Raw genomic sequence first — 21044 nt, 5'->3', positions numbered from 1 at the left:
ATTTGGTCAGGTTACTCCCAAAAAAAGGAATCCTCAAGAGTGAGCTATGAAGTCTCACACTAGTTACAAAAAAACAAAAAAACAAAACAAAACAAAAAACAACACACACCCCACACACATCCTGTCATTGCCATGAATCCTGTGGGTATCACACACTTCACCACGCAACACCTCAGCACTGACAACATGGCTGAGAAATATAACTGAGCTACAAACACAGGAAAAAAAAACACACAGAAATGAAGAGGGAAGAAACAGGACAGCATTTATACAGTAACAGTCCCAATTCCTTTCTGCAAATGACAACTCAAGCAATAAGATTCAAAACTGATTTCAATTAAATGTTTCAGAAGGAAAATTACTACTTCCTATACCATTCTGTGCTGCACCTTTTGTTTTCCTTGGGAATTTTCTGTGGCAGCTATGACCTGGTTCTACTTGCTTTGTTAATGAGAAAACTGACAACCAAAATGGTGTGACCTCATTTCATAGAAAAAGATTTTATCCGCAGTATTTCTACTATAACTATCCATTCCCAGCTTATGCTTTTCCCTGAAAGAGCAGACATTAATTTGAGCTCTAAAATGAAAGGATTAAAGATGTGAATAAATTCAGAGCTCCTGAGACATCAGCTATTTAATAGCCACATTATTTTAATTGCAAAACTATTTACATGGTTAAAAACAAAAGCTATTTTTGCTTTCCAGGTTACAAGCAGGAAACAAAACTACTGTGAGGTAAGCAAGGGTGCCAACTTGAAGTGCATCAGCTATTCCACACTGTCTGGAAACACACACCTAATACTCTGTAAATAAAAGGTAACTTACCCCTTTAACTCATGATACCTTGCTTTAAACAGAAGCATCTTTTCTTCAGTACAATTTAAAGTCTTAGGTTAAAGCAAATACTAACACAGCAAGACCATAATGTTTCCACAGAGATGAATTCACTATACGAACGATTTCCTCAAATCAGGCTACCTTACTGCTTGCAAGTTGCATTTTGCAAGGTGCAAAATGCATTAAACAGTTGTACACAATAGCAGTAAGGGTAGCTCAGCAAATGAAAGAAAAATTTAAAAGGCTAAAATTAAAACATGCCATTGAACATGTTATAGTTGCCTGGACTAAAGAAGAGCATAGTAAGCATAAGCCTGAACTGCAAGGCTTTCTACTTGTGGCTTACATCACTAGCTTGTTACCATCTAAAACTCTTTTAGCACTATTCTACATTTACAACTCAGCAGAAGATTCCACTTGCACAAAAGTCAGAAGCTTGTTTTGTATTTCTCAAGCAACTATTTTCACACAGTAAGTGCCAAAGTTTTTTTTTTTTTTTTTTTTTTTAAGCTTTACAATGAAATAGCTATGCTTTGGAGATTTTAGAACATACTTTGAGCTCATCAGTTTAATGCCCCACTCAGCTCCTGCTATTTGCTGATTACTGTAGTTTGCCTTTAGGCATATAAATCTGAAGATCTAAAGTTGTGGATCCCAACTAACATGCAATTAATATGCAAAGGTATCAAAAAATGGACTTTATGGAATACTGAAAGTTAAAGGACTTTTTATGATTAGCTACAAAGGTCTTGCCACAGCTTGGTAATTCAGCTTATCAACCCAACAGAAGACATAAACACACTTATAAACTAATAGTGTAAGGGCAAGGGCAGGCTTAATTACAGTACAGCACAGAAACAATGCCCTCCAAGGACAACTCACTCATTGCAAAACTTTACTGTCTGACAGAAATGCTTTTATTAGGCACATAAGAGCACTTGTTAAAAGAAAAAAAAAATCTTGCTACAGCATTCATAGTAATTATTCTAGCTACTAATTCCCACTGCTGTTTAAGGCATTACCCATCCCTCATATTTGAAGCTACATTGATGGACTGCACAAACATTTAGAGCACGTCATCTTAAGGTTGGACTGAAACTACCTCCAGTTTCTGTTTGCCTTCAAATGCAACATTGTTAACTGCAATGGTTCAGAAACAACTTCATGCTATTTGCAAATAGCCATTCATCAAGCATGGAGGAGGCAGATGAGGACAGTAACCCCAACCCAAACTAAGCCCTCCCTGACTTCTTCCACCTTTACAGCTGGGCCAGAGCTTGTCAATATCACTACCAACATGGATGCAGAGGTCTTCTTTTCCCTCATCTCCACACTGGGGCTTATTAGCTCAAATGCAGTGTCACTTTCACATATCTACATGACTTCTGAACTAGAGTTGGTGTGCATCTGACAAGTAGGGAGCACAGGCAGAAGGACCCTCACCCCCCTGTAGATGACCTTACAGATGGACTGGCACAAAAACTGTAGTTTTTCATTCTGAATGTTGGCCTAAGTAGATACTACTAACAGAAAGATTCTGCTTTCATGAAATAGACCACGCATCTTTCCAATATTTAGAAGTTAAATTTACAGTTCAAGAAAGTTGAAAAATCAGCCTCTGTACTAGCTATTCTACAAGCTGCAAACTCACTACAGGAGAACAGCTTAAATGAACGCTCTTGCAATGACATCTGGACAATATTAAGTCACAAAAATTACTAAAAAATAGAACACTGCCAAACAAAATGTGATTTTTCCAAGCAGCAAATCAGATTCCTATCAGATTCCCGGAGTGACCTTTCATCTGTTTCTGAGCCAAGTATGTAAAGAGACAAGGGGGCAGGGAGACAGACTTGAAAGTAAAGAGAACATGCCTAAAGCAAAATTAATTTGAGTATAAATATCAAATTTTCTTGGACTGTTCTGAAGTTACCAGGATTGTCCTGTTTTCTGATCAGAAGTCAGAACAGAAGGAACACTGTTAACAGCCCACAGTCCTGTAGACAAGTAGAACAGCTACTTCTTGTCATCTGAAGATGCTTTTTGATGCTTTAGGTAGAGCAATTGAAGAGTTGAGATACTGTACCAGGAAAAAAAAAAAAAATCTTTCTTCTCTTCTAATAGCTGAGAAAAGATACCACCACCCAAAAATAGATGCACTAGAACAACAAAATGTGATATTATGACAACCTTGTGCTTGGGGGAGCGGGTGGGGGGAAACAACAGTAGGATGCTTAACAAGTTAAAAGAAGCAGCCAAATCAAACAGAAAAGTAATTGATGATTTCAATGACTACTTGATAAAGAAGTCAAATATATACCATCAATGGCCAAAATGAATCAAAATTTAGAGAAGGCTTCCCAGTCCTCTGAAGGAATCCTTGAGCTGCTAATAACATGAGGTTGCTGAGATGGGAGCTAAACATGGAAAAAGTAATAAAAAAAATTGCAAAAAAGCAACAAATTAGCTATAATACAATAATCTGTCTCCTCTACAGAAGAGCTGAATGAATAACCAGCATCTTAATTTAGGCACCTTTTTCTGTCATTAAGTATTATTTCAGACAGAAGCATGTGTTTGAAAGTACTTGAACCTGAATTATATAGTCGAAGTCACAGAAAAAATATGTATCTGTACCCTAAGAAGAGCAGAGAAATGGAAAGCGGGAAAACATGGCTGAGCAACAAGATCCAAGATATTATTTGATACCACATCCTCCAGTAAACGGAAGTCTAAGCCCAACTGAAGGTCTTATAAAGGGGGACAACAGAACCATAACCAAATTATTTAAGAGATATGGCGTGAAGAAAAAAAAAAATCTGTGATTATACTTTAGATGAACTATATCAGAAAACATCTTGCATCAAAAACATACAAAACAGCTTACATATGGTCCCTTACTTACCAGGTTTACAAAAAAAAGTAATAAAACCACTACATAAAACTGGCTTCTTTGCATCAGTTTACTCCAGTGTTAAGAAAATACACTAGAGTAAACTGATCAGTTGAAGAGTGAGGAATCTCCAGAACCTGATTATATAAATCCAGGAATTCTACACGACTAAGACCAAAGCTGTAACAAATGGACTCTACTATCACTGCTAAGGTAATATATGCTACACCTAATTGGGAAAAGGTGGTAGGTATAAACCTGGACTAGTTGCACACTTATAGAACTTTGCTTCACTAGGAGGTGTCTTATGGCAGTTCCTTTTCAATTTTATTCCATGACTTAAAAATACTAATTTCTTATTGACTTCATTCAGGACACCTTCAGATTGAATACAGACTGACTGTTCTTCATCCTGCAGGATGGTTTGAACTTGCATCCAAAATGCAGTTCTAGTTCTTGCCTAGAACAGACCCCAGCAACACACTCACACTACAGTATTTCAGCAGTTAATCAATCCTGTTGCTGATGCTGAATAACTTTCTAATACATCTGAGACATGCATAACAAACTGATTCTACTCTTCGAGCATTAGAGTTAAGGGAGGGCACAGGGAACCCTTCAGAAAGGATGACTATTAGTACTCAACTAGTACTGTCCCATGAAGCTGAAATTGACTCCAAAAGATAGGAAATCCAGTTTTTACTGAAGTTAGGCTTTTCTTGCAGAATGTCCAGCTAAGACTTCAGAACTAAAATTAGCACTCTCCTTTCTTGAAAGGGAGAAAGGATCTTCCTTCTTCATCACTACCCTGCAGAGACAGAAAAATTATTCTGAAACATATCCCCACTGCTCCTGAATGTTCCCTCTTCTCAGTTGGTCCCAATCTACTTTTATCTGCATTTGTTCCTCACAGGCACAGGAGGTAAGAGGACCTCAGGAGACTTTCTCAAGTGGGATTGAAAAGTCTTTCAGAAGGCACAAAATATTTCTCCTAAAGAATTCTCCAGTGAAGCTCAATTTACTTCAATAATATACTTCTGTGGGTCTTCCTCACTTCTTATTCTATGTCAGGAAAGAATGATTTCAGTTTTGTTCACCTGAATTCTGCAGAGATTTTATGTTTGCCAGAACCTGGTTCAGATACCTCAGCTGCAATTCTAAAACACCTACAGGTGACACAATGGTCCCTCAAGCCTATGTTTCCTCCAAAGCCTCCACATTTTCTTCTCTCAAGGTCCTATCAAAATACTTCTTATCAGTTAAGAGGAGCACATCATCTTAGGTAGGCGGAAGCCTGGGGAGATAAATCAGGGATAAGAGTCAGCTGTGGGGAAACCATGATGCCACAAATATTGGCCAAAGTGGTATTTGACAGTAGGAACTGTTTTCATCTGTCCTGAATGGGATGAGTACTATAAACAGAAAATAAAAATTAGAAATAGCACAAAAAAAAATACTGCAAGTAATGGCCATCCAGCTTAGAAACGGAGTTCAGAGGAAAAACTAGATCCCACTCTGCTAGATTATCAGTACATTTCTTTGGCAGAAAAGAATCACATCTTAAACTGGCTTGGTATATTTGCCCTCATTCTCCTTCATTTCTAAAACAAGGTATTTTTGCTTTCTGCCTGAAGAAAATTTAGTACCTAACTTCAGATCATCTAAAACTGGAATCCTATCTACAGGTAGAGAGCAGGTTAAATTAAAAGAGGAGGTCAAAGAGCTAGGCAACTGAGCAATAGTTTGTGGAGCAGAGTAGGCTACCTAGAAAGGAAAATAAAAAGCCCATCTTTGGAAATAATTAGGTATCTTCATCTGCGAGTCATAGATGTGTCAGTGTTGTGAAGGGAAAGAAACAGTCAACTATGGAGTTAATTAATATTGATAAAGAACCTAGAAGTTGTCCCTGCAGAATTCTGGTCACACTACGTTTTGAACAGCTCCATCTCTGAGCATAGAAGCAGCTCCTCAAGGCACACTGAATTTGGCTTTTGGAAATTTTTATTCTTGACTAATTACTGCTTCCACTTGAAGGTAAGGCTGTTTTTCCTCTGTGTTTTTCTTTTGTCTTTAAAATCAACATCCTATAATTAGAAAAAAGTCCTTAAATCCCTTCACACAACTATGAGTTATTTGGCCTATCTTTGAGAGGTCCAGTTTCACATGCAAAGACCACAAACAACATAGTGTAAGTGTATTACCCACTCATAACTTCACAGAGGTCCCCCAGACACCAGTTACATCTACTTCAGATTAGTAGTAAATCCCTCTACTGTTCTTCAAGAAAAACTAGAGCAGTATTTTAAAAAGCACCCCCAATACTACATTCAGAACAAGTTTTGACAGTTTTGCCACAGTTCCCTATTAGTGCTCCAGGTATTTAAATGCAATATTCCAAAATGTAAGGTAGAAGTGGATATCTATTCTAACTATGAAGTTTAATTACCACATTTTAAAATGTGTTCAGCTACTTCCAGTTTAATGTAACCATCTCCTCAACCAAGTATATGTGCCTGCAAAGCCTGGTTCGATTAATGCCTTATTTCTGTGCTTATGAAATTCAAAATCTGCTTTCAAGACATGCAAGCTTGCACTCTGTGTTGCACTAACTGCAGTGGAGATACTTTCACCCTTGCAGAGGAGCTGTGGGTTCTTGATAGCTTTCCCCTCACTCCTTCCCACCAATGAAGAAGAGAAAGTTTCAGCAGATATTTTTCATTCTAATGCATTTTTTTTTTAACCTCACTGACTAGTGTCCAGCACTGCAGAATCTCATACCTGGGTCAAGACTGCTGCTTTCTGAAGCAGGTGTAAATCCCTTGATTGGTCAACACAGGATGTGCCAAATCCCTTACAGCCACAATTTCACTGAGTATCTAGTGTTCATAATGCTTCAAAACCCTGCTGGCCTACAGGACTGGAGGAAGAAAATCACTCCTAAATGAGGCAGCACTGGACGTTGAGCACTGAAACTTCATATGTCCCATCACTGCAATATGGAAACAAGCTGACGATTGTCACCAGAATATACTATTTCAGACCATGTGGAAGAGTTAGAGAAGACAGCCAATCTCCACTTAGCTAATGAAAGCAAGGCTGGGGAACAGAAGAACAAACTAAATCATAGGAAGATGCATACCTTCTCTTGCTTCCCCATACCCATTAAATGCAAAGTCCTTTAGAAGAGCAGGCCCTCCTACCCTACAGGAGGCAATGTTTGCATGCCCATCACCTCTATGATGTAATGCTCACAAATAAATAAATAAATAAATTAAATTAAATTAAATTAAATTAAAAAAAAAAAAACTACCCCAACTGAGCCCCCCTGACATGATCCTGGTTCAGAAAGATCTACTCCACAGCTCTGACAAGAGTATATCTGGTTTTGGTTACTGTAAGAGAATTCTTTACCCTCAAAACCCATTTCTGCAAGTGGAGTTGTTCTGCACTGAGTCTTCATTCTGAAAAACCTAAATTACAATATCTGAGAATAAAAACATGTAAAGGTTTAAAGGCAATTGTCCTTGGCCCCGTTTCCCCTGTCATGACTACTGTTTAAACTGAAATCTTTTCTCAAGACAGAAGAAAAGTAACTGTAACACTGCAAATACATGTGGGGAACACAGCAACATGGAGCTCCATCTCCAACATGGAGCAAAACCTAATTGGCAACTCCAAAAGAGATGCTGAATGGGGGGGGACTGGATAGGCTTTCTTTTGGTTTGATCTTAAAGCAATGCCATACTCAGTACAGCAGCAACAGATAATGCAACAAATTAATCACATCTTTAGTGCTTTGTAAAAATTATTTCTCAATTCAAATGATTTTCTTTTGAAGCAATTGATTTTTAATCAAGATATTGCATACCTCAGTGAGATGGGTTTGCAAGATTTTCCTTTTCTTTATCAGCAGAGGGATACAAGAAAAAAAAAAATCACATTATGCACGTGATTCATTAAGACTATAAGCTACATTTCAAATTTGAAAAGAGGACCTCTAATTAGACATTAAGGAATCAACACCCCTAGCAAGGAATACCATTTGTGTGGAATGCCATGCAAAAAGATATTCCAATGTATAATCAGCACTAACAGTGCTGTATAGCTTTATCAAACAGTCCAGCCCTTCTCAAGAGAAGTCCTTCAGAAACCCAACCCAAAAGAAACCACCACTGCTGGGGTCACAGGGAGTTCAAGTTTAGTATTTTCTGGTCAGCAAATACAGTAAGAATTTGCTGACTCATATTAAGCCATAAACAAACAACTGTAGAGCTATCTTATGCCAAGCTATTGAGTTTGATGACTCCTTGTGTGGCAACTTAAACTAGATTTTACTTGTGCTTCAAGTTTTCTAGTCTTTGTCAACCTGTTTTGTCTTATTCCAACTTCGTTAAAAAGACTTAAGAAAACTAGGCTGTCTGAGTACAGTTAGATATTTAAACCATGTTAACATTCCTGTGGCATCTTCAGACAGCCATAGTCAAGATTTTAGAGGAAAAAACCTTACATTATCAGTATTTCACTAAAATCTAATCCAACACTAATTCTTTGGGAAAAGTTTAATTTGAGCTTCATTTTTTTCAATATGTATATATCCATGGACATTAAAGAACCACAGGTGAGATACCACTAAACAGTGCAAAACCTGCTCTGTTTAAACTTACTGCCAAAACTCTCATTTCTTGGATACTTCATTCTAAAGGGTCCTCTATCTTTTCGATAGAAATTCAGCATATTCCAAATAACATATTCACTGTAAGTTAAAATTTTCTCCTTCATATCATTAAAAACAAACAAAAAAAAGCACAGATCCCATGTTGAGAAAAGAATATCTCAGATGAGTCCCCCAAATTTGTACAGGAAGTACAAAAATCAACTTTAAATATAGATGTTCTAAAACCATGTGAAACAATGACTGATGTCAAATTAAGTAGTGCACATAATCTTCATCACCTCTGCTCTCTGGGATTATATATTTTATTAGGCTCCCTATGCCCATTTCTTAAAATATACTAAAAGAATTTTTTTGGTGCAGAGATCAAATCACATATCAAAAAGTCCTCAGAAAGAAGAGTGGATTCTTTAATGAAATACATCCTCTCTCCCAGCTGAAGTATATTGTAAACCTTACCTGACTGTCTGAACTGAATACAATTTTAATCTTGTGGTCGCAGCTCTTGGCACATCCATTATCAGGAACAGTCTTTGCAATGGGAAAATATGATCCACAGTGCAGTGGAGGTAATGGACAAAATGTGGTAATATTAATGTGTTTTCATCCCAAGAGCTTAATATGTTAATATATTACAAAAGAGCATTTTGAATGCATGCATTGTAACTCAGCAATAATTTACAAGGGGAGCGTTAGAGGTCCATAGTGTGGATAAACCTCCTATAACCTTAAAACATTGAGAGTCTGCCAGTCAAGCAACTATATATTCCTAACGCAAAATAATGAATTACACCTTTCAAAGATGAATCATATTCGATTTTTTAAAAAGGGCATGCCACGGGGATACAGTTCTTTGTCTTTCCTAAGCAGATCATTGTACATCTGATCATATGTTGTTTTGAAATCATAAACATTCGGCTTGTCCGGTGCTGGTCCTGGCAGTTTCACATGAGTCCCTGTTCCAAAGGATCGGACACTGAATCCTCGTTTGCTGAAAGATAGGCAAGGGAGGGGGGAAAAAGCAATTAGATCAGATGGACTTTAAATACTGAAGTGCTGAAGAACACATACTGAACTAAAACAAACACACATACACACCTCTCGGCAATCAACCAAATCACAACTGAACATTCCAAACACATTTCAACTAAACAGTTAAAACAGAGAATACAATGTTCTTAGATTTACAGCACAGAAGAGTTGCAGCCAGAAATCTAAAGTCTGGCAGAGCACATTCTTTAATCCAGATAACTACAAGCGACACAAAAGATTCAGTTTAACATCAGATGATTTTCTAAAGTATTTAAAGTAACTAGTATCAAGTGGATGGTTTTGCTGAACCTTGCTTCTCCAAAAAAAAAAAAAAAAAAAAAGCTAAAAGGAACAACTTAGAATGGTTTCTCAGTTTAATTTTCTCTTCCCTCCCCCCGCCCGCCACAAACTGTAGACTAAACAGCAGATTTTACCAAACTGTCTAAAACTCTGTCACTGTGCTTGTACTACACAGCAAAATTGCATGGATGAAAGAGACAAGGGAGAGAGATCACACACTAGCACAGAAGCCAAGAGGAAAAGAAAGACAACTGCTATTTGAAAATAAAGCTTCACCCTGAAGCTTTCTCATGTCTTCCCTCAAGAAAAATAATTAAAACATTTTATATGTGAAATTTGAGTCTAAATCAGCAGGGAACACCACATAGACATTATGGGCCTGAAACAGAATGCAAGCAGTACAAGACATACTGCACAAATGTAAATCATCTCTACACAAAGACTGCCTTAGAACTTATATGCAGTTGAGTAAGACTGAGCAACACAGCCATTTTATGAGGAAAAAAAATGATAGTCCAGTCTTGCTAACTGTCAAAACATGCTGGGTTTACCAATCCAAAATTGATTTTGGTGAAAGACAAAACTCCAAGGTGGAATACCTGCAGTTTTACACTAGCAATAATGTAGTAAATTGCAATTATTTCCCCTCTACATCCAGCTTTTTAAATTTTTTAACAGAAAGTAACTTCATTACAGAATCCTGACTATGTCCTGTTCTCTGTGCCTCCAATTAAAGAATACTGCAACAGCCATGAAGGCATCCTCAGCATGTCCTTACTGCACAAGGCTTCATAACTACACATTCTTCAGCTTGAATTACTAGTTTTGCATTTGAAAGTCTCCAGTTCAAATGTACAATGGAGAAATAAACATAAGATCTTCAGTTTATTGCTAGCCCTTGATTTGAAACCCATCACAATCCATCATGGACTATATATGTTGTAACACACAGCACATCAGTGGGAAACTTCTGTATTAGACATTGGGGGGGGGGGGGGGAGAGGGTTTCCATAATAATCCAGACCTAACTAGACTTTCTTGATTATTTATTTACTACAGTTCTATCGGCAAGTTTATTTTCTTCCAGAAGCAAGATTTTGATTTTCTGCTTTCTCTTTACTAGAAGATGTTATCTGTACAGAACTCTTCTTAGGGGAAGTTCTGACAGGTTATCAGAAAACCTTAGACAGATAGACAGACAGAAGATGAAATTCCAGCTGCCTAGGCATTTAAAACTACTCACTGCAATAACAGAAAAATGTTCAGCATAAACAGTCCAGAACAGGGAAGTGACTGGGTCAACTAAAAGGTCTTTCCATTCACTAACTTCAGCCTTTTCAATTTAAGTTCCTTAAGTAACACAGACCAGCCAGAAGAAACTACTATAACACAGAGTAAGTTCTTTGAAAAGCAAGGTTTAGGTATAACCTGACTTAAACAAGCCAAGTACACAAAAAACTGAGTTCCTCTTTTAAGAGTGTTTAACTAACACCAATAACCACATTTATTTCATAGGAAAACAAGTATAGGTAATCATTACAGTTAAGAATTTGCAATTAAATAAGTCACAAACAACTTCAGATGCAGAATTTCTAGTTTATTGCCGAGAGGCAACTTCTGTCCAATCATTACAGACTGATAACCAAAAAGAAGCATAAAAACACAGTAATAAGTTCACAGACATTTCAGCTTTTTCCACATTTATTCTTATGTCCCTCTACAGAAGCTTCCAGAACTTTTAATTAAGATGCAGGTGACATCTTAACTGATGAAACCAGAATCATCTTATTTCTTGTAGATGTACTACTCCTTCTAGATTCCAATAAAAGTGTTCTTGGGAAACTCTTACCAACTAAGTTGCCAAGTATACAATCCACAATGACCACAGACCCAACGTTTAAAATTTTGCTGCAGTTACAGTTGAAACTCACACACCATTCCTAAAGGAGTGCCTATATTTTATGTAAGATTTTCTTTAAAATTATGATATGCACTGTTTCAGATACTGCTTTTCTTCTGTGCTATCAGCCATTTTTGATCTGCAACAAGTGAACGTTCTGTATTTGCTCCTGTGCGATACAGTTTAGGCAGTGATGTTTTTGTCTTGATATAAGAAAGTAAGTAACTATGCCAACTGGTCGACACTTTTTTACTCTGCTAAAGTTGCTTAGCTATCTGCATTAGCCTTTATACCCCCCTCACTGTGGGGCCAAAACTACCTCTACTGTAATTTAATTAGGCTAGTACAAACATTTGGGTGCCTGAAAGCACTTTTCTCAAGTGAACTGAAAGACTGTGTGATTATCTTTACAAAAGTGGAATGGTTATTCTGATGGCTTGCACCTAAAACTCTTGGTTACACTGGGGAGAGGGCAGAGGGCAGTCTGTCTTTAGGGGTAACACATAATGTTTTTTTCTGATTGATCTAAACACACCCACTTGAACCTCAACAAATCATTCAGTAATATTAAGAAACATTACAATATATTTTTTGGATAACAGGATTTAGAAGAGATTGTTTACTGGTGGTGTAATGGGCCAAGTTTCATGAGTAAAAACACTGTCGCTGTTGTACAGAATGCTGAAACATCTGGCTTTATAATTATAATGTAATTTCTGAAACAGGTCATGACAATAGCTTAATCTCAGCTTTTTAAAGAATCAGGCTTGAAACTTCAATGATTTATCAGAGGATAAACAGAGAGATCGAAGTGTTAAAACAAAGAAATCAAAACATTTGCAGAGTCATCTTCCGAGAGGAGGGAACAGGAGACTAGGAACCAGTGCAAGAGTCAAGTATGCATTTTGAGCAAATTACAAGTCACATCTTAACTGCTCAGTCTTCATATACAAGATAGCAAGAAAATTCAGTACAAGACACCAATTCAAACTATGTGTTTATCACTGAATAATGCCTTCGAAGTGATCCAAAAAGCTTCCTAGCAGAGATCAACAGTGACCAAGCTTTGCCCCAAAACTCAAACATACCGCTGCACAACTATCAGTGTTACCTCCTTTCATTTGTTTTATCTGATCACAACTCTTTCCCCATTTCTTGCTTCATCACACTTTTTCTTTCAGTAGCTACATATAGGCTCCTATTTTTATAAACAATGGAGAGAGGACATGTGATGCTCTTTATTCTTTCTGCAGGACTACAGAGAAACAACTGAAAATGGATACAAGTAAGTGCAATTCCCCCCCACACACACACACACCACTCCTCCCAATCTGTGTCATATTAACAGTTGCTCATAATTGCATGAGTTCTCGTTAGTTTATTTTCCTTACAACCCTTTCAAACTACAGTTTTATTCTACTTCCTCTACCAGACATTAACATAGCCATGACATTTAGAGAGGAAATTTCAGTGTTAAAAAGCGTTCAAGTTTCAAAGTGATCTGCTTTAAGATGTCTTATCCTTCTTCTTTCCTCACTATATCTACCACTTGAAGCTATTTTTGTGAGGTAGTTTAACATCAGCTAATGGAATAAACAGTAGACTTTGGCACCTTATACTTTTTGCCCTCTTTCCTTCTCTCTCACAGCAAGGCAGTGACAGTGTCTGTTGTGACAGAAAACTATTTCCTTCTAGGCTTTCCTCCTTGCTTTTAATTTTTACTTTAATATTATTCTCTGAAACAGGTGTACTGGGGTCACACACATGGGCCACAGATTGATGCTGTACGTGTGAAGTCCATCTTCAAGTGAGAAGTCCTTGAATTTTGCATAATCTCACACAAATCACAGAAATCTTTATTTGCACAATTTCTCACATCAAAATTTGTGGCACTGATGCATATGACCCACTGAAAATTATTTCTCCGAATTGTCAGAACGTGCATCTCACATGGAATTTCATCCTTTGGCATTAACAATTGCCAGGGTACAGCTTTTACATTAGTCATGCAATCTGGTGTACTATTATGAAATACTCTGTTACAGAGAGTGTGTTAAAACACTTTTAATGTGAAAAAAGACCACCTGCACAGAACTCATTCAACAGAGCCTGCTTCTGTTAAGCAGCTGGACAGATCCAGTTTAGTGTGTCAGCAAGTATCTGTTGTTAAGTATGTGGTGCAGCTTTTTAACAATGAACATTTACTACAAGACAATATATGTGTAGTATTTATTCTTAATAAGATAAGATGTATTAAGGTAAGATGTATTAATATACTATCCTAGTGCTGATTTCTGAAAGCAGGAAGCTTAAACATAAACAAGTCTCTTAATGTGAAATTTCAGGAAGTTGTTACCATTAATATTACTAAGACCAACATGCATAAATTGTCAATATACAAATCAAATACAATCCAGTATATAGATCTCAATTCAGCAAGCATAGTAATGGTCACCTCAATTTAAGTCCAAAGCTCACTACATTGAGATCACCAGTACTGCTCACATGCCCACATTTAGACTTAATTGCGGCACTAGATGAAACTAATCGCTGCATTTTTCTCCAAAAGAACCTCAGAGCTCTTTGCAAATGCACACAACTACTACTTCCTGTCTGGGACACAACAGCTGCTGAAAGCCAAGATCAGCCCAGGACTACATTACTAAAGTACTGACACATGAAAGAGTGGTCTACCACTACCTTTCAGGCACTGATGATACAGATAGCAGAAACAGTATTAATCCATACAGGTTGAGACATCAACTTTTAACTACAACTTTTTTCATTACGCTGTTATTTTGGAATTTCACACGTGCTTATTACGTAAAGGTAACTTCACCTTAATGAAAGCTCATAAAAGTATAGCTTTTTCTTACAACAGAAAGTAACAAGTAATCTTAAATATTAAGTGGATAGAATAAAAACTGCCGTATCACTGCAGCTAGTAGTGGTAAAGTTCTTCAAGGGACAAATCAGTAATTTTAACACATCCCTTCCACAATATGTAGCAGGAGAATAATTAGCAACAATGCCCTCCTCCTAGACCACTTTGAAAACATCTTATGCCATTCAACTAATAAAAGTCATGCTGCTAAACAGCAGGAACACAAGCATTGCTAACTGATTTTGATTATGAAATGTTCAAAACATTAAGAATTTGTTATACTGCAACATGTAATTTGCTTATCAGGGATAAACTGTCAAATGAAAGTGCATTAATACAAAAATTAAATCCTCAAGAAGAAGCAAATGTTTTAATATGATTTATCAACACAATTTAAAATTTCTTAAATTAAGTGATAGAAATTTCTATAGCCCATTGCATTTAGCTGCTGACAGATAATGCCCTGTTGGTAGAAAAACTCTGACTGAGCCACTTAGGCAAGCTGCAGTGGGTGTAACTTAAATTCTCATACATGGTTAATGTTGAACTGCAAATCATATAACTGTAATGAAATTTAAGTTTCTGCTACTAGGGTTTCAGTTTTTACATCTCTTTACTCCTATTAAAATGCCCTCATGTTCACACTCCAAGTTCTCAACACACTTAGTTTCCTAAAACAAAATATGAAAGAGGAACATATATGGAATATAAGTGCATATCTGCATCCTACAAGTTTTCATGATTTCAGCAGAAGTAATAATAAAAAGACCCTAAACTCAGGAGACTGAGATACCTTACTGATACTATCAGAGTCTGAAAATACAAAGTTATAATAGCAATGCAACCCTATACTGGAAGAGTTTGAAATGACAATTTCCTTTTAAGGGACATCAGTGTGCTACCAAATCAATATACAAAAATAGGAATGTGGAAGTTACTATACCACAAGGTCTGGTGTAAGAGGAGTGTATCCCTTCCACCTTCCTCTTCACAGTTTGAAGAATCAAGTTCCTATACTCTATGCTAATAAACATCTATGCACATACCACAGGCTTCCAAATACTGTCTTGTAAGATTAGGATCATCTCTTTAACTGTTTCTTCTCTCATCCTGTACAAGCTTACCGCAGCAAATTACTTCAATAACTAACAGATTGGGGCAGGGGAGCATACATATACACAATACTCATATATATTTTGTTCTGTGTTACTTCAAGGAAGATTTTTTTTTTCCCCTCCTTTAGTTCTTAGTAGAAGGTGGACTTCCAGGGCCTTTGGAATTCATAGTGCTTCTCTTTATTTGTCCACAAGAGCCTCCCTGGTCCTCAGGTGCCAAACACTCCGCTGCAGGCTTAGAAACAAACACTGGTCCAATGAACGAGGTAGGTCTCCTGCACTTATAAGTTACTGAACTAAATAAAAAGGTAATATAAGGCAAACCAACAGATGCAAGAAAATAATGGCAGTTGCAGTGGCTTTGATTTTTACCAAATGCTTAAAACTTGAGGCTGTCTCCCTCCCTTTTGCCCCACTCTCCTTACTGCCTTTCTTCACTGTCTTACCACACATTTAATAACTGATGCGAGTAGCACTGTTTCACCATGTTGATATTTTCAGGTTACAATGATACAGGGAGAGTGCTTATTATTTACAAGATGATTACAATAAATAACCCTCACAGCAAAGAAGTTTTTCCTCATATTCAGATGGAACTTCCTGTGTTTCAGTTTGTGCCCATTGCCTCTTGCCCTGTCACTGGGCACTACTGAAAATAGTCTGGCCCCATCCTCTTGACATCCTCCCTTAAGATATTTGTATTCATTAACAAGATCCCCTCTCCATCTTCTCCTCTCCATGCTAAACAGGCCCAGCTCTCTCAGCCTTTCCTCATAGGGGAGATGCTCCAGTACCCTAATCGTCTTTGTAGCCCTCCGCAATAACATTTCTCCATCCTAAAAAACATATCTTTAGACACATACAACACTGGACTTGTTTGTTAAAGTTGTCTGTAAAAAAAATATGCAGTTTTAATAGCAGGTTCCATGTGTGTATTATGCACATTCTTCATTAATCAAATTTATTTCCATATACTATATGCCCATTAGTGATATTAATGACAAATCAGAAATATGCTGAAACTCTGTTTTCCTCAATCACTTAACTTTTTTCTGAATCATGGCACTACAGATAACAGATCTGCACAGCTGGAAACCAAATTTTGCCATTTGCATTGTTCTGGGGTGGTGTAGAGGGGGATTTGTCTATGAAGCTTAGGGCAAGTCTGCCTTTTGCACATTTATACTGCATTAAGTGCAAGAAGCCCTGCCTCCAATTATGCATGCTGCTAAAAACAAACAAACAAAACTCATTAAAAACTGAATCAGCTCACAATGCCATCTTTCAATCTGTTCCTACTAGAAATCCTCAGGGATCAAGAGTCACACAGTAGAAAGTTAAAGTTGTTCTTTTTTTCACTAAAGAATTACCTCCCTTGCACAATAAACACTTAAAACTGTTTGAGACCTGCAGTCTGAGTCAAAATATTTCATTTCATCACACTATTGCTTATTTCCTTATACTCCCAACCCAAAAATATAAAACTACTTTCTATAGATGGGTGCTTGCTTGCACACACTTTCATTCACACCGCAAAGACACAGGTCAGAATCCCTGAATTTTACCAGAGCAGCACGCCCCATTAAATTTAAAAGTCTGTACAAGCAAAAATCACTATCATCACAAAAACTTAATTATGAAACAAAGTTGTAAAAGCAAGAAACATAGGATGAGTCAGATTTGACCTAGAGGTTGGTTACAGATGGACATCCAATTTGACAACTTTTAAGGAATGACTACATCTTTCTGCATAAACCTTTTTGCTTTGTCTCTTTTACCTTTGTTTTAATGTCTCAAGATGCAGCAATAGCAAGAGCAACTATTCTATTAAAAAAAACTTCAAAGACCTTGAGTTTGACTTCTTTTGGAAGATTAGAACAGTAACAAAGTGTTTAAAAATTGGTTAGTAAGAAAATACGTTGGGATACAAAGCAAAAGGAAACTAGTGCTAAACCAAGATAACACCAGCAGCCAGCAGAGTAATCAGACACGAAAAAGAGATTCTAACGAGTGTTTTCCTGAGGCACAAGTGGCAGCACAGAGCTACCATTTACAGTCAGGATGAAGGACAAATTCAGGTTGGCAAATCAGACTTGTTGAAAATCCTTTTGAAATGAACCACTGCAATTTAAAAAGGACAAAAAGTTTATAAATAATCTCCAGAAAAGTAACTTCTAATATTTGGTACATTAAGCTAAAAAGACAAACAAACAAAAAAACCCACAGAGAACAATATATATTCCAATTTGGGGTTTTTTTTCGAATCCGGAAGAGAGAACATCAGGATGTTATAAAAGGTAAGAACATCAAATGTTAAATCAAGCCTATTTAAAGCACTTCATAATTTCATACATTAAAAAAGATTAACAACTAAGAAGATGTTATAAGAAGAAACACAAAAGCAAGAAAGGATGAACTGCAGGTGCTTCCAACAAAGAACTACCAGGTAAATCAAGTATTTCATCTATATGTTCCAGTGTAGATAGCTAAATTTTATTTTTTACATATGCCTCAGAAGATTGAATTCAGAGATTTCTGACAGATCATTTCTACTTTCAAAGGTAGCAGTATGCAATTCAGTTCAAGCTTTAGTAGACATTATACAGGCCTAAAGTGTGGAAAGTAAAATAAGCTTGCCTTACGGATAGATATTTTTCCCCATAAACTGAAGACTGGCATAAGCACAACTACTCAGAAAACATATCTACAAGAAAAAATTGGCTTAAATGAAACTTGTAATTCAGGCAAACGCTGTACAGACTAGAGAAGTTAATTCTGAAACCTGATCTACAACATTAGGAACATCTGAACACTCAAACATCATATCAAGTATTTTATTTCCAATACATTTAACAGCATAAATAATTTCTAATAAAGCCTAAGCAAAGTACTTCTATAAGACCTTGAACTACACATTGCTACTACACACTGTTCATGAAGATGTTCAACACTGAAGACTCCAGACTTTGTTTTCAAATAGTTACCTGGATTCTGCAGTATTTTTGTCCTTCAAACTTTTGTAATCCCTTAACATAATACCTTATAGTTTCAAAATGCCTCAGTTTATTCACTTTAAACATTTCTCCCTAACTCTTCTTCCTCTTTTAGTTGCGAGTTTTCAGAGTGCAGTGAAACGTACAACATGACATAACCCTGAAAGGGTAAAATGGACTGGCTATGAGCTATGCAAACTTCTTCCTGAAGTTTATGAGCAAATGACCATTTTCATTCCATGGGTTAGTTATTTCTTTAAAAGGACATCAGCAATACATCTCTATGTTGTCATTTACGCTGCCTTCTTGTTCTAATTACATAGGATGTCACTGCATACAAACCTTTCCCAAATACCTATATTTTATTAATTTTCATATTAAAGTCAAGGGGAAAAAAAGGCTTTAAAAAAAATATTTCCTTGCAGCATTTGCTAGAAGAAAATGCTTTCATTCTTACCTCTGCAAAGGCAGAGAAGAAAAGAAAGGCCAAATGTCAGAAGTAAATTTAAATTTGTTATGAGTACTCAGTTTTAAGCAAGTTCCAATATTATTGTTAGCAGAAAAACAACAAAAGAGTAACATCTTCCCCACAAACAGCAGCTATTTGTAACTTTGTGCTTTCATAAAGCTTCCTCAGGTAACATGTGATGCAGAGTTCCAAGCTTTAACAGCAGCATATGCTGCTTAGAGTAAAATGGCTGCCAAACTAGATGCTTCTACTATTTGTTCGTTCAAGGTTTTTTTTTTTTTTTTTTAATGCAGCACACGATTTACACTTAATTGTTTGACATACTGTGCTAGTAATGCATTTTTTTTATGTAAGTATTACTGTGCATAACATCAATCAAAAATCTTTATCATATCTCTGTTGAGCACAGGAAAGATTCAGGGACATACTTTCTGGCTGCTCAGGTCTCTCCTGTCCCCCAAGCTTCCCCAATCTCCCAGCCCCCCTTTTGAATTCAAACAAGCTGAAAGAATTTGCAGTGCTAAATACTGGAACCCTCTCTCTCTCAAAGAGAACCCATACCTCTCAAAGAAGACTTTTAACATTCTGAACCAAATACTTCATCCATTTTTCCTCAAACAGGAAAAGGATCCCTTTCAGTACCTAGAGGGCTCCGGTCTTCAGATGCATTAAAATTAAAATTTAAAGTTGCGGAGACACGGGAGCTGTGCTGTGCCTGTCGAAGTCTCCAGCTCTTGTTTTGCCGCACTGGATCTGGAGGTYCGCCAGCACCCACGGAGCAGACCTTATCGCCCCGGCCACTCCAGCTAGCTGTCCGGAGCAGGGTCCAGAGGAGATGGGATACAAACGGGGATGAGGACCCTAAGCCTCTGGGCCTAGGGGGGTCAGACGCGGGCCCCTAGCATGGCCCCGAATCGTAGCCGGCGCAGCGCCCCGCTGCCCCGACAGCCCACTGGAGCCCAGCCCCAGCGACAAGAAAGCAGAGCAATGCCCGCGCTGCAGCAGCCAGGGGAGAAGCCCTGGTGCGGCCCGGCGGGGGCCCCGCGTCAGAAGGTAGCCGACAGGGCCTAGGATGCATACGCTGGGGCCCGGAAGCGGTGGGGAGGAGGCGGCGGGCCAGGCCGCACCACCCCCGGCCTGCGGGGCGCGGGCTTAGGGCGGGGGGTGAGGCAGGCCCTGGTTACCTGAGGATGTTGTGCGCCTCCATGCTGCGGTTCTGGTTGCTAGAGCACACCACGGCCACACGGAGCGGCGAGGAAGGCATAGCGACACAGGCAAGAGCCCGGCTCCCTCCCCACGGCTCCGAAACCCGCCCAACCCCGGCTACGGCTCACACAAAATGGCGGCTGGAGCCCAACGGCGGGCGGTGCCGGGACGTGTCACTAGGGCAGCGCCGCCCGCCGCGGCCAACCACCGAGCGGGCGTCCGAGGGCGGAGGCCGCCGCCTGCAATAGAGAGAGCGGCAGAATGTCGCTGGGGGGAAAGAGCGTCGCCAGCCATAGAGCTAGAAGGATGCGCGCGAGCGCCGCCATTGCCGGAGTCAGGGGGAGCCGCCGAGAGGCGCCCCGCGGCAGTGCCCCGCGCCGTGATGTGCCCGGGCCATGTTAGCGTGGGAAGAGGTCGATGCTCTGGAGCTCGGGATATACTGATCCTGGCTGCCCGCCCCGCTCTGCTGCCGTGGTGCGGGACCAGCTGCACACGCACACTGCAAGGCTGTGTCCCCGCCCGGCTGCCTTGCGGCTCCCAGTTCTTTACGTCCCGTCTTCTGTGAAATAAAAGAACGAATTCCTCCACAAGCCAGACCGCATCCTTCTAGAGTCTCTGATTTCCTTAAGACTGACACAATATATGACAGGAATCAATATACCTTCAGTTGTTTTTAATTTCGAAGCTGAAGCCCTGAACTTCCTGGTTAACACCAGAGAACCTGGAACGGCAACCCACAAG

At 38.5% G+C, this 21044-nt stretch overlaps 1 protein-coding gene across 2 annotated transcripts in view; it reads right to left on the bottom strand.

Moving 5' to 3' along the window:
• Positions 1 to 20465, bottom strand: part of SSU72 (SSU72 homolog, RNA polymerase II CTD phosphatase) — a 34149-nt gene extending 13684 nt beyond the window's left edge. Inside the window, exons 1-2 of one of the 2 annotated variants that reach the window (XM_026065430.1) lie at positions 20282 to 20465; positions 9252 to 9395 (exon numbers count right to left, since the gene is read on the bottom strand). In XM_026065430.1, coding sequence (XP_025921215.1) covers positions 9252 to 9395; positions 20282 to 20361 — 224 coding nt within the window. In that variant the 5' untranslated portion in view covers positions 20362 to 20465. Of the gene's footprint in view, positions 1 to 9251; positions 9396 to 19658; positions 19751 to 20281 lie in introns of those variants that run through there. The other variant, XM_026065439.1, reaches the window with a different exon arrangement.
• Between the last annotated feature and the right edge of the window lie 579 nt (positions 20466 to 21044).

The sequence above is a fragment of the Apteryx rowi genome, unplaced genomic scaffold, assembly GCF_003343035.1.
Source record: "Apteryx rowi isolate R43461 unplaced genomic scaffold, aptRow1 scaffold_1025, whole genome shotgun sequence".
Classification (NCBI taxonomy): domain Eukaryota; kingdom Metazoa; phylum Chordata; class Aves; order Apterygiformes; family Apterygidae; genus Apteryx; species Apteryx rowi.
The sequence above is the reverse complement of the archived record's forward strand: the minus strand, read 5'-3'. Positions and strand labels throughout refer to the sequence as shown.